Source organism: Marmota monax, unplaced genomic scaffold (assembly GCF_021218885.2).
Source record: "Marmota monax isolate L192 unplaced genomic scaffold, Marmota_monax_Labrador192_F-V1.1 WCK01_AAM20220418_F8-fsc00050, whole genome shotgun sequence".
NCBI classification, from domain to species: Eukaryota; Metazoa; Chordata; class Mammalia; order Rodentia; family Sciuridae; genus Marmota; species Marmota monax.
This window is the reverse complement of record NW_026694552.1, coordinates 9495298-9507530: the sequence shown is the minus strand read 5'-3', so window position 1 is coordinate 9507530 and position 12233 is coordinate 9495298. Positions and strand designations below refer to the sequence as shown.

At 37.5% G+C, this 12233-nt stretch overlaps 1 protein-coding gene across 4 annotated transcripts in view; it reads left to right on the top strand.

Moving 5' to 3' along the window:
* The window catches only part of Dcx (doublecortin), a 115356-nt gene that overhangs the window by 70101 nt on the left and 33022 nt on the right, over positions 1-12233 (top strand). For all 4 annotated transcript variants that reach the window (XM_058571647.1, XM_046420813.2, XM_058571648.1 and 1 more), the window contains exon 4: positions 11097-11199. In XM_058571647.1, coding sequence (XP_058427630.1) covers positions 11097-11199 — 103 coding nt within the window. The remainder of the gene's footprint in view (positions 1-11096; positions 11200-12233) is intronic.

Genomic DNA, 12233 nt, shown 5'->3' with positions numbered 1-12233 from the left:
AGGTCTCCCCTGTCAAAGATAAGGGCCTTTGACATATACCTTGAGTACTCAGTGTGTCAGAGTAAAATAAGCTATCTTCAGTTCTAGAATCAGCTCTGTCACTAAATAACAATGTGATCTGTAGGAATCACTTGACTTTGATGGGCCTTCTTGCTTCATTTATTAATATTAAGCTAATGAACCAAATGAGATAATGGAGGTAAGAGCACCAGACAAATATAAAAAAACAAAAATAATGTAAGGTTATTATCATCTCTCACTAAAAACAAATTGTTATAAAGATTGAAACTGACAAATGCAAGGGCCAATATCACAAGTGAAATCTGACTACTCAGATTTCAGTATAACTCTGTCTGGAGGAAATTCCAGAATGGGGTTAGAAGAATGTTTTGGTCAGTTGTTTCATCTCTGTGACCAAAATACCTGACAAGAACAATCTTGAGGATGAAATGTTTATTTGGGGTTCATGGTTTCAGAGTTTGTGGTCTATACATGGCTGACTCCATTGTTCTGGGCCTAAGAAAAAGGGACCATCAAGGAAAGCTGCTCAGCTAATTCAGAGAGAGAGAGAGGGAGGGAAGGTGCCACAGGAAAGATGGACCTTTCTAGGGCATGCCCTCAGTCACCTACCTCCCCTGGTCATGCCCCACCTGCCTACAATTACCACCCAGTCAATCCATTCAAACTAATATGGACTGATTAGGTTATAGCTCTCATAATCCAATTATTTTACCTCTGAGTATTTCTGCATTAACAGGAACTATTGGGGGACACCTCATATACAATCCATAGCAGAGAGTCACCATTGGTTGTGAGACTAAGACCAAAAGTGGAAAGATCCATTGACAAAATTGCAACCTCATGGTACTTTACCCATGATACCTATAAAAAACTTTTTTGAGAACTAGTCCCTATTCATCAAACAAAGATGGAGAGGGACTCAAATCAGGTCTAGGGCTGAAGGATCACAGGAAGTCAACCTCAACATGACTTATCATAGGAATAAGTAAACTGCTATGGGAAGTCCCAGAAAATCACAGAAATAATGGAACATGATATCAATCTTATTATATTTCAAAATAAATCTTAATATGAATCTAAGATTTGTGTTTTTATATTCTTTTTTAAAAATATTTTTAGTTGTACTTGGACACAACGCCTTTATTTATTTTTATGTGGTGCTGAGGATCAAACCCAGGGCCTCGAACATGCTAGGCAAATGCTCTACCGCTGAGCCCCAGCCCCAGCCCTATGTTTTTGTATTTTTACTGTTATAGTTACTGAAGATAACATTTTAAAATATGTAACTTTTTACTTTTAGAGTTAGTTGACATATAATATTGAACAAAACAAATGGGGTTTCCACTTTTGTGGAGCTTGATTCTCATGGTGGTGGTGTTAGTTCTATTTTAGATTAAGCAATAGAGAAAACCTCCTTGGATAGTGAAATTTGAGTTCTGCTTCTGTAATACAGCAGACCAAATATTCTAAAAAGCATACCTGACTCATTACAACTGGATCCTATAAATTATAATAAATATTTCTTTACATTTCTCCTTTTTTAGAAGCTTTATGGTTCATAAACCATACAACATATCTATTTAAATTATATAATTCAATGGTTTGATATTTATTAGCATTTTAAATTGGGTAAAATATATAATATATAAAATATATCATTTTAATAATTGTACATGCACAATTAAACAGCATTAATTACATTGAAAATGTTGTCCAAGCAATATGTAGTTCATAACTTTTTTAACAAAAAAATGTCTCTATCAAGACCTCAGGTGAAAACAAAATAAATTATTGCTGCGGCTGTGGCTGCTTCTCCTGAAGTATATTCTTGAGAGTTTGCAACCTAAAGTTTGCTTTTAGTTCAAGTGTATACTACTCATGTGGCAAAGTAAATCATAGTAGAGAAATTCAAAAGTGGTTTTCCATTGTTGGTAACTCCTGAAACCTGGCAAAAGCAAATTCACATATTTTTAGAGGGCAGCACCCCCAATATAGGTCTATCAAGATTCCCAGATATTTAGTTCAATCAAATATAAACTCACAATAAAAAATGTAATGAACACTTAAGTAAACAAGTCACCATGAGGAAGAATTAGTAGAAACAACAGATTTAGAGTCACAAGGTCTTTAGCTATTAGAATTATAAAAATATAGGACATAAAATAACTTTATTATGGGTTGTTAAAAGAAACAAAACATGGAATGAAAATAGTATAAAAGACTATCCTTTATGAGCAGAAAAAATTGGGAAGAAATAAATATAATTTCTAAAAATCAGAAATATAATCATTGGACTGGGGTTGTAGCTCAGTGGTAGAGTACTTGCCTAGCATGGGTGAAGCACTGGGTTTGATCCTCAACACCACATAAAATTTTTTTTTTTAAAAAAGGTTAAGTTCTTTAAAAAAATATAATCATTGAAATTTGAAGTTAAATGAATGGGTTAAAGAAAAAATGAAACGGGCTGGGGATGTGGCTCAAGTGGTAACACGCTTGCCTGGCATGTGCGGGGCTCAGCACCACATAAAAATAAAATAAAGATGTTGTGTCCACTGAAACTGAAAAATAAATATTAAAAAATTCTCTCTCTCTCTTTCCCTCTTTAAAAAAAAATGAAAGAAAAAATGAAACATATAAAGAGAGGCAGAGTGAACTGACAGATTTTGAGGACATTTTCCAGAATGTCATATCAAGAGATAAGTAGTTGGAAAATGTGAGAGCAAGAGTAAGAGATATGGAAGACAGAATGGGAAGGTCCAATATGTGGCTAATTTTAAAATGACCCCAGGAGTAAGACCTGAGATATAACGTGAGATATGGTGAGAGGGCTGGGGATATAGCTCAGTTGGTAGAGTGCTTGCCTTACATGCACAAGGCCCTGGGTTCAATCCCCAGCAAAACACACACACACACACACACACACACACAAGTGGTGAGAAAATAAATTGGCAAATATGTAGGCAAATCTAGAGAATATTGACTTTATAATATAAAATAATTTAAGTAATAATGCCTAATTTGCATGGTTAAAATAGCACAATAACATGTAAATTATAGATTGCTCAGGCTTTGTGATATTTTAGATTTAATTGTGTAGAAAACTAGTCCTTTGAATATCTGGGAAGGGAACCTTCTAGGTTGAGGGAAATACAAGAATGAAAGCCTTGAAGCAGGAAAGGTCTTTATGTGTTTGAGGAATAAAAAGATGACCAGTATGGCTGGAGCAAGCTAGCATATTTGATACAAAGGGCTGGGTAACACAAAATCAAGATAAAAGCTTTGGAGGGTTTTAAGCAGAAGAATTAAATACACAATTGAAACTATAAAATATGGGCTTCTATTTGGTGGTAGAGTGGTTTTGCCCAGCATGCTCAAGGCCCTGGGTTCAATCCCCAGTAAAGAGAGAGAGAGAGAGAGAGAGAGAGAGAGAGAGAGAGAGAGAGAAAAGAAGAAGAAGAAGGAGGAGGAGGAGGAGGAGGAGGAGGAAGGAGGGAGGAGTTGTAAAATTCTACTGGGACTGCTATATGGAGAACAGAATAATTATTATGTTGGAGCATGGTGGACATATGGAATGGACATATGGAGACCAGTTATGAGGTTACTATAGTATATCTCAGACTATGACAATGATAATAGAGAGGGAGAAAAGTGATTCAAAAATGACTCTCAAGTTTCTGATTGGGCAACTGGGAGAACTGTGGTACCATTTGTTGAAATGAGGAAAATGAGAAATAGTATTTGGAAAGGGGGGAATAAAAGTTTAGTTTGGGGCATATTAAATTTGGAATGACTTTCTGATAATCAAGTAGAGATAGTAAGCATGAAATTAGATATATATTAGATATATATTTCTAAAATTCAGGGTAAGAAGGGTTGGGTAATATCAATGTGAGTCATCAGTATATGGATGATGTATAGTGCTTTGGGATTGGATATGACCACTTAGTAACAAAACACGAATAAAGAAGAGTGACCTGAGAATTGAACCACTACCAGGGTTTTCAAATATTGAGAGGTCTGGAATAGAAATAGAATCCAGCAAAGGAGATTGAGGCAGAAAGAATTCCAAAGACCATAGTATCCCAAAAACTGAGAAAGGAAAATATTTAAGGAGAAAGACTTGCTTAACTTATGTCTATGTTACTGAGGGTTTAATATGAGGTCAAAAAGTGACCATTGGATTTGACAACATAGAAGTCACTATTAACCTTGACATAAGCAGCCTTACTGGAGAGATGGAAATGGAAGCCCTTGGATTGGGTTGACAAGAGAATTAGAGGTGTGGAAGAGAGTATACAATATTTATAAATGTGGAAGGATTTTATGCTTTATATTTATATTATGCATTATAGTTATACAAAATAGTTGTGTTCATTTTGGCATAGTCATACATTCATGGAATTTAGTTTATTCCATTTCAGTCACTGGTGCCTCCTTTCCCTCACCTCCTCTTTCCCCCTGTTCCCTTTCCTCTGCCCTAGTGGTCTTCCTTTGTGGAAGGGTTTTAAAAACAGTAAAAATATTATAGCAATGCAAGTGGAATTCCTCTTATTTCAGCAGAGATTGTTAGGAAGTTCAAGGCATTCAATAACAAGACTTGTGCCAAAAAGAGGCACTGCAGAACTAATGAGCTGCTTGCCCAGGCAAAAAAATGTTGTCATGAAAAACCCACAACCAAAATTATAAGATAAGCCCAAGACAATGAGTTTGATAAGAAAGCCAGGGTTGTCTCATAAACATTGCTGCAGCCCCCCAAGCTAACTCAATGCCAACCTCTGACTGGAGCCAGCCACAGTGGCAGATAGGAGATGTTCCATAATGAGAATGGCAGTAACTTTTAGAAAAAGCCTCAACTGTAATGTTCACTGACTTTTTCATTAACTCATTTTTGCAAAGCTTGCTAGCCATTCTCTATGGGCAGAACACACTGTTGGCAATATTGGGATATTAGTGTGGTTTGTCTTCCTTGCTGCAGGGGTTACCTCTTCTTCACAATGGGGGGCACCCTCCCCATAGACATTCTTTGCTCTCCTCTTCACTCTGAATTCTACCAATAGACAATTGTATATTTTGTCTATGAAGAAGGTTGGCAGATGGATCTGGGCAATTGTGCTGTGCACAGCCTTGGAGGGTGAGAATCTGTAAGTATAGCCAACAAGATACAACTCTTTTTCTCCAGGGCTGTTAAGAAAAAAGGCATGTTCTTAGCATGATAAGGAAATAAAAAAGAAAAGCAAAGTAGAGGATTTCTATCAAAATAGAAGAAAGATTAGTGGAGTAGAAGAAGTAGTTTGAGGGGAAAGAGGAGTGATGGGATAAGGGAAGAACCGTGGAACGAATCTGATCTAACTTTCTTCTGTACATATATGAATACACCACAGTGAATCTCACCAACATGTATATCCACAAGATGCTGAAGGGAAGGGAGGAGGGATAGGAATAGGAAAGATAGTGGAATGGTTCTGACAAAACATTTATATGTACATATATAAATTCAGCACAGTGAATCTCCACATCATGTACAACCACAAGACTGGGATCCTACTTAGCATAAGATATACTCTGTATAAATATGTCAGAATACACTCTACTATCATGTGTAACTAAAAAGAACAAGTAAAAAGCTATAAGTAAATATCAGAAAGAACAATAGAGTGTAGGGAAGCAAACAGGGGGAGGTCGAAGGGCAGAGCCTGGGGAAGTACTAGGAACTAAATTAGAACAAACTATATTCATGCTTTTATAATTATGTCAGAATGAATCCCATTGATAAGTATAACTAAAAAGAACCAAGAAAAAAGAGAAAGGCACATTCTGGCCTCTTTGCCTTTGTTCATGCAGTTATCTCTGCCTGGAACATCTCCTATCTCCAGAAACATATATCCCACCCATTCTTCAACACTCAGTTATTTTTTTTATCATCTTGTCTATGAAGCCTTCCCCAGTTCTCATTGTTAGAATTGTTAGCTTTGTCTTCTGCGCTTTCCCCTTGCTTTTGGTGCCTCTACAGTAGTGCTAACAACAGCCTGCCTTGTATTCTAATTATTTGTGTAGTACTAACTTGCTTATTATGTTGTCAACTCTGAAGACAGGGGTCCCTTATTGTACATTTCTGTATCTCTCGCATAATTCCTTTGCCCCAATAATTGTCTGATGTATCAATACTAGTGGAAGGGAATTTTCAGTGAAAATATTTTGCATATTGAAAGTGATCGACATAGATTTCTAAGACCTTACTTCCTGAAGTAACATTCTTTCTGAACAATTAGGTAATAAGTGAAATGAGGAATCTAATAGCAGCAGACAGGTGTAAGTATCTGTAATATGTGGCTGGAGAATCTAATCAAGCCTAAATCAAGCCATGGAGTCAATTTTCCATTTTTCAGCTAATAGATTCAAACTGCTCCCACAAAGTGATCTGTTATCTCCATTTCTCCATTTGTACTTTGACATTTAAGACACCAGACCATCCATATAATATATTACTCATGCTAATGCATAAGCAAGCTGGCCTCCCTTTGCCCAACATCTGACACTTTTTTAAAAGAATAGGATTGAGTTAATGGATCAATGTTAATGTGAGTTGATTTTATTGATTTTGTGCTCACAGTTGATTAGTTGTGAAGATAGGTGTCATGCTTTCATGTTCCCTTCTCTGACTTAAATACCCAAGTATGACTCATACTGAAGCTGATGTCAGCAAAACCTTTACTCTCTGAGGATGATGTAAGTGGTATTGCAATGATTATTATATTTACTACTTTTGTTGCCTTGTGATGGAAATTTTATTTCAAAAAAGCGAATTTTGAAAATCATGCCTTGTAATATAAGCCTGGGCGGACTTTGTGTCATATTATCTCAATTGAATTTTTTTAAAGGCATTAAATGAGTGTGAGCTTTATTTTAAAGTTATATTTTATACTCCATTCTTCTCTTCCTTTTTTCCCTCCTCCTTCTTTTATTCATCTTTCTCCTGTCCTTCACTACATACTCAATTGTCAGTAAATTTTCTCTTCCATAGATTAAGAATATGATTAATAAAGAAAATTATTTTTTTCAATTCAGTAGTTGTGATGCACATCAGGCATCAAATGGGACAATGGAGACTCTTCTGCCTGGCCTATATATAAGCCTTTCAAGTCAGGGCTTTATTTTTTTCATTAAGTCTATAAGCATTTATTATATATCTATTGTGTACCAAACAATTACTGTGGGGAATACAAAAATGAACTGGACAGTCTTGTCTTTAGGTACCTGAAGGAAAAAATACATGTCCATCAATGGCTGTAACACAGGCAGAATGTGGTATGGGAAAAATACCAACAGGATCTGTAGGAGCTGAGGGAAAGAGAAAACTTTACAAAGAACCAGCAAAGACTCCATGTAGGGGTTCTTGGCCAATTTTATCCCATGGATCCCTCTGGAAGTTTGATGAAGCCAATAGATCCAAGTCAAGGCTTTAGAAAGCCCTGAATTATTTTGTCCTGAATTGAAGCTGGACAAATGAATGCTAGTCTCAAGTCTGCTATGAGCCAGCTGTGTATCCTTGTGCCATTTTGACTTTTGTGCTTCGGGCTTCTCATTTAAGATGGAGAGTATTCTATTTTCCCAACCTATGAAAATTATGAGGGCTATTGTGTCTTGGTATCTAAGTACTTAGGAAAGCTAGGTGTCCACATTGTTATGGTTTGGATGTGAGATGTCCCCCAAAAGGGGGGACATAATGCAAGAAGTTTTGGAGGTGAAATGATTGGGTTATGAGAGCCTTAACCTAATCAGTGCATCCCCTGATAGGGATTAACTTAGTGGTAACTGTAGGCAGATAGGGTGGAGTTGGTGGAGTTGAGTCCCTAGGGTCATGCTTTGGGGGTTTATATTTTGTCCTTGTTGAGCAGAGCTCTCTCTGCTTCTTGGTGCAAGGCCCTGAACCACTTTCCTCCACCACAGTCTTCACCGTGATATTCTGCCTCTCCCTGGGCCCTGAGGAACGGAATAGGACATTTATGGACTGAGACCTCTGAAACTATGAGCCCCAAAATAAATTTTTTCCTCCTCCAATTGTTCTTATCAGGTCTTTTGGTCACAACAGAAAAAAAAAGCTGATTAAAACACAAGTACGTTGGGCTGGAGATGTGGCTCAAGCAGTAGCACGCTTCCCTGGCATGCATGGGGTTAGGGTTTGATCCTCAGCACCACATACAAATAAAATAAAGATGTTGTGTCCACCAAAAACTAAAAAATAAATATTAAAAAATTATCTCTCTCTTTAAACACACATACACACACACACATACGCAATGTGAATTTTTCTGTGTTTGTGAACCAGTAAAATATGGGGTGGAATCACACAAGAAATCTGATGCCAAACAGCTACATTATAACACGAATATATTTGAAACCATTGTGAGTTTGTCAGAAGCATAAGAACTTTTCCTTTCTTAGAAGCTCCCCAAAGGAGGTTTTATCCAAAGGCTTTTTTGAAAAGCCTGGCTGGAGGTGGCAAGGCTTGGGTTGGTGGAGGGTAGGTAATTGTAACAGCCACCCCCCTAACAATCTTCAAGGCTTTGTTATCCTACATTGAGACATCATGTAAAAATCATCCATTTAAAACTAATTATTTTATTATATGAAGAATAATTTCTCAACTCAGTCATTTCTCCTTTCTTATTCATAAATTTTTATGGTTTTGTTACTTTTTCAAAGCTTCTGAATGCTAAACTTCGCTGTCTGTCACAATTGATTTCTTCTTCCTGTTTCTTCTTCTCTGTCCTTTTATATCTTTACAAATCCTATGAATGTTCCTCTTTATGTCTTTTTTGCATGCAGTAGAAGCAGAACTGGGTTTGGCTAAATTTTCATTATTTCTTAAGCTCTCTACCATGAACCATGGGAAGAAACAGAGGGAGAGATATACTTGATCTTTACATTCAGAAACCTGTGATCTACTGGGGAGAGCTAGCTGAAATCTATGAAGGCATAGGCAGGTCATGAAACAAAGTACACAATTCCTTGTGACCATTATCAGAGGGACATCCAAGGTTGAAGTTTACCGTACTCATGACCAAAACTAAAAGCAGCTACTCAGGGGTCAAGGACAGTCTCGAACAAGAAGATACAATAGAAATCTTCAGGGTTAAGGAGGTAGCAGGGGGTAAACAATGAAGAGACACCAGTGCATCAAAGTTAGAGTCTCTAGGTTGTATTAAACCAAGGTCTAAAACATTAGCTTGAGGTCTGTAGTGGGGCTCAAAGCCATGTATCCTTCATTATTGGATCTGCTATATAGACCATATATAATGTGCCTATTGAACGAATAGTGTCAGCTAGAGACTGAGTTGCTTGGATGTGGCCATCAAATCACTCCACAGCACCTACTGATTTTTCCATCCTAGCATATAAAGTGAATTAAATTGAAATACTCTGTTTCAATGTATCTCACTACATCAGACTTTGAGCTTCATGAAGTGATGGTCTCAGTCTTACTTGTCTGTCTCCCCAGTGTCCAAACTGTATGTGTTTTGTATTGCTAAGTAGTTTAAAGCACAGGCTTTGAAGTCAGATAGATCTGTATTTGTTTGGATTTGTTGGTTTCCTTCTGGGCAATTTATTTATTGGCTCTGGGTCTCAGATTTCTCATTTCTAAAATATCGATGACAATAATACCAACCTCTAAGGATTTGTTGTGAGGGTAAAATGTGATGACAGATTTGGAAGCAGAGTGCCTGTCACAGAGTAAGCATTCAATCAGATACTCTGATTGTCATTACATGATTGTGGAATGAATAGGTGAGAGACAAGTGGGTTGAAGAAGGGTGTTAGTTTATTTGATGAGGTTGGGACTCAGGACTGGGAAGATGCTTAATAAGAGCTACCCGGGCAGTCCTCCAAGAGTTTCTCCCTTCTCTGAGCATTTCATAGATGATTGGAAGGCTAAAACAATGGGGATAATCTTTAAGCATTTCTCCCTTTGTGTAAAGCTTGCAATCATCTTGACTGGGAGAACAGGGACTGAATAGACCTTGGGTGGGGGTGATGTTATTAATATAAACAGTTTTCAAATGTAACATATTGCTTTCTGTACCCAGCAAGCTGTTGTTAGTTTGTGAGCACTATGTCTTTGGAAAGCCATTGCTGGCAGCTTGAATGGGAAGCTTAGAACAATTAGAGGCTTTGAACACTTACAAGCTAAGGATTTGGATAAGCATGTTTTGACTCTATAGCTTCTCCTGGGGTTTCCCTGATGCGTGCTGGACTAATTATCAGTTGTAATTAGAAAAGCTGAGAAGTGGGGAGACTGCAGGGAGCAGCATACTTTCCCAGGGACCCTCATTTATTTCTGCAGAAAGGGAGCTGGGGAGACTGTATTGTGAAGAAACAGCCATGCATAGGGTGCTCGAGGACAGGAAGGTACTGGGAACATGGCTTTACAGGAAAGACTCAAATCTATGGGACCCATTGCTCCTGATGAAGTTTCAAGTGGTCAGCAGTTTTCCCTTCTTAGTTTCTCAGTGAGCAATGATATTCTGGGCCAAGACCAGGTTCTAGACTCATTATAGCCAAGGTCTAATTTTTGTGGGTACAAAGCAGTCAAGAAGTGGTATCCTTTAGAGCTCATGTACATGAAGAGAGGAATTTCAACTTCTGGATCAGCTCCAGGTTTTATCCACTGCAGGTTGTAGAAAATATTTCTCACGTGCCTTAGCCTAGATCCCTGGCTCCAGAATTGGGCCAACAATAGTTTGTATTTGAAAGTCTGAGAAAAAGTGACATTTGTAGGACCAACTGACTTTACTTTGGTAGGGGCCATTCCATTTAGATATGGTTCTAATCTTACTTTAGATGCTATGGAAACAAGACTGCCATACATGAAACATAGAAAACAATAGCACTTGATCTTCACTTACTGTGAATCATAGTGCAGACTATGAGTGTGATAGGTGTTTTGAAGAAAAGGAGCTCCCTGGTTGAAAGAGACAATGGCTTTCATGTGAAGCTTTCCACACTGCCAACATGGCATGAAGTTCATTGTCACAAGAACACCAAATACAAATCCAGCGTTTCTGTTTTCTCCACAGGTAACCTGTCTTCACGATTTCTTTGGTGATGATGATGTTTTTATTGCCTGTGGTCCTGAAAAATTTCGCTATGCTCAGGATGATTTCTCCCTGGATGAAAATGGTAAGCACAACCATTGGGTTTTTAAATTTTGTTGGTTTTGTTTTTTAGCCATTGGGTTTTTTTGCCCTATTTTTCTCCTTACTTCTATTCCTTAGGATTTACATGAGTTTATGTTGGCCTGGAGAACATCCAAGTATGGCCCCTCAAGGGCAGATACTATTAGTCTTTCTCCTATATATTTGAATACATTGGCCACTAAGTGAAAGTATGTCCCAGAAATCTAGCCTTCAAACTCAATAAGACTCACCATCTGCCATAATAGTGACCATATTTCTGGAAATGCATATTGTGTCATATGGGCTAATAGATACCATTAGACTGCAGGAAGGAAAATTTGGAGGAAGAAATTGAATCCCATGTATACACTTTTTTTCTAGGTAACATCCTCCAGCTATTTGGTCCATGTTAATGGTCTCATTTTAGAAAGGTTTTCCCATGATATTCTTAGTCTCAGACCCTTTCCCCACCTTTGAGTTTGCTGTAATGTTCACCTTACTTTGTGATTCAGGATTCCAGAAGATTCATCTCAGGAAGGAGCTGAACACGTATCTCCTTTGGTTAAGCTCCAGGTGTAAGATAAAGGTGACTTAGCTCACTCAACAACAGGGTTAGGATATGATCTTGATGGAAAGACACATTCAAAACATGTTTTCCTTTTAAGAGGAGTAAAGTATTAAAAAAGCAAAGGCAGTTTTACTAATATAAACTTTACAAACAACTCAAGTGACAAGAACCCTAAAAAAATAGTATTTCTGCTGTTATTCCTTTGAGAAGAGGCAAATGATCATCAAATAGCTAAACAAATACAGGTTATGTGCAGTTTCCTATGCCTTTCTACATCTCTAACTCTGGGCAGTGATTACTAAAGTTCATCAACCAAACAAAAATGAGCTTTCCACTCAGTTCAGTTTCCTAATAAGCTTGATTTACCAGAATAGCTCCCAAAATCTTTATGGTTAATTTACATTTCAGTGCACCTTTAAATAGCAGGCAAAAGGAGGTGTCTAAAAGAAAACACTATCCTCTACCCATCT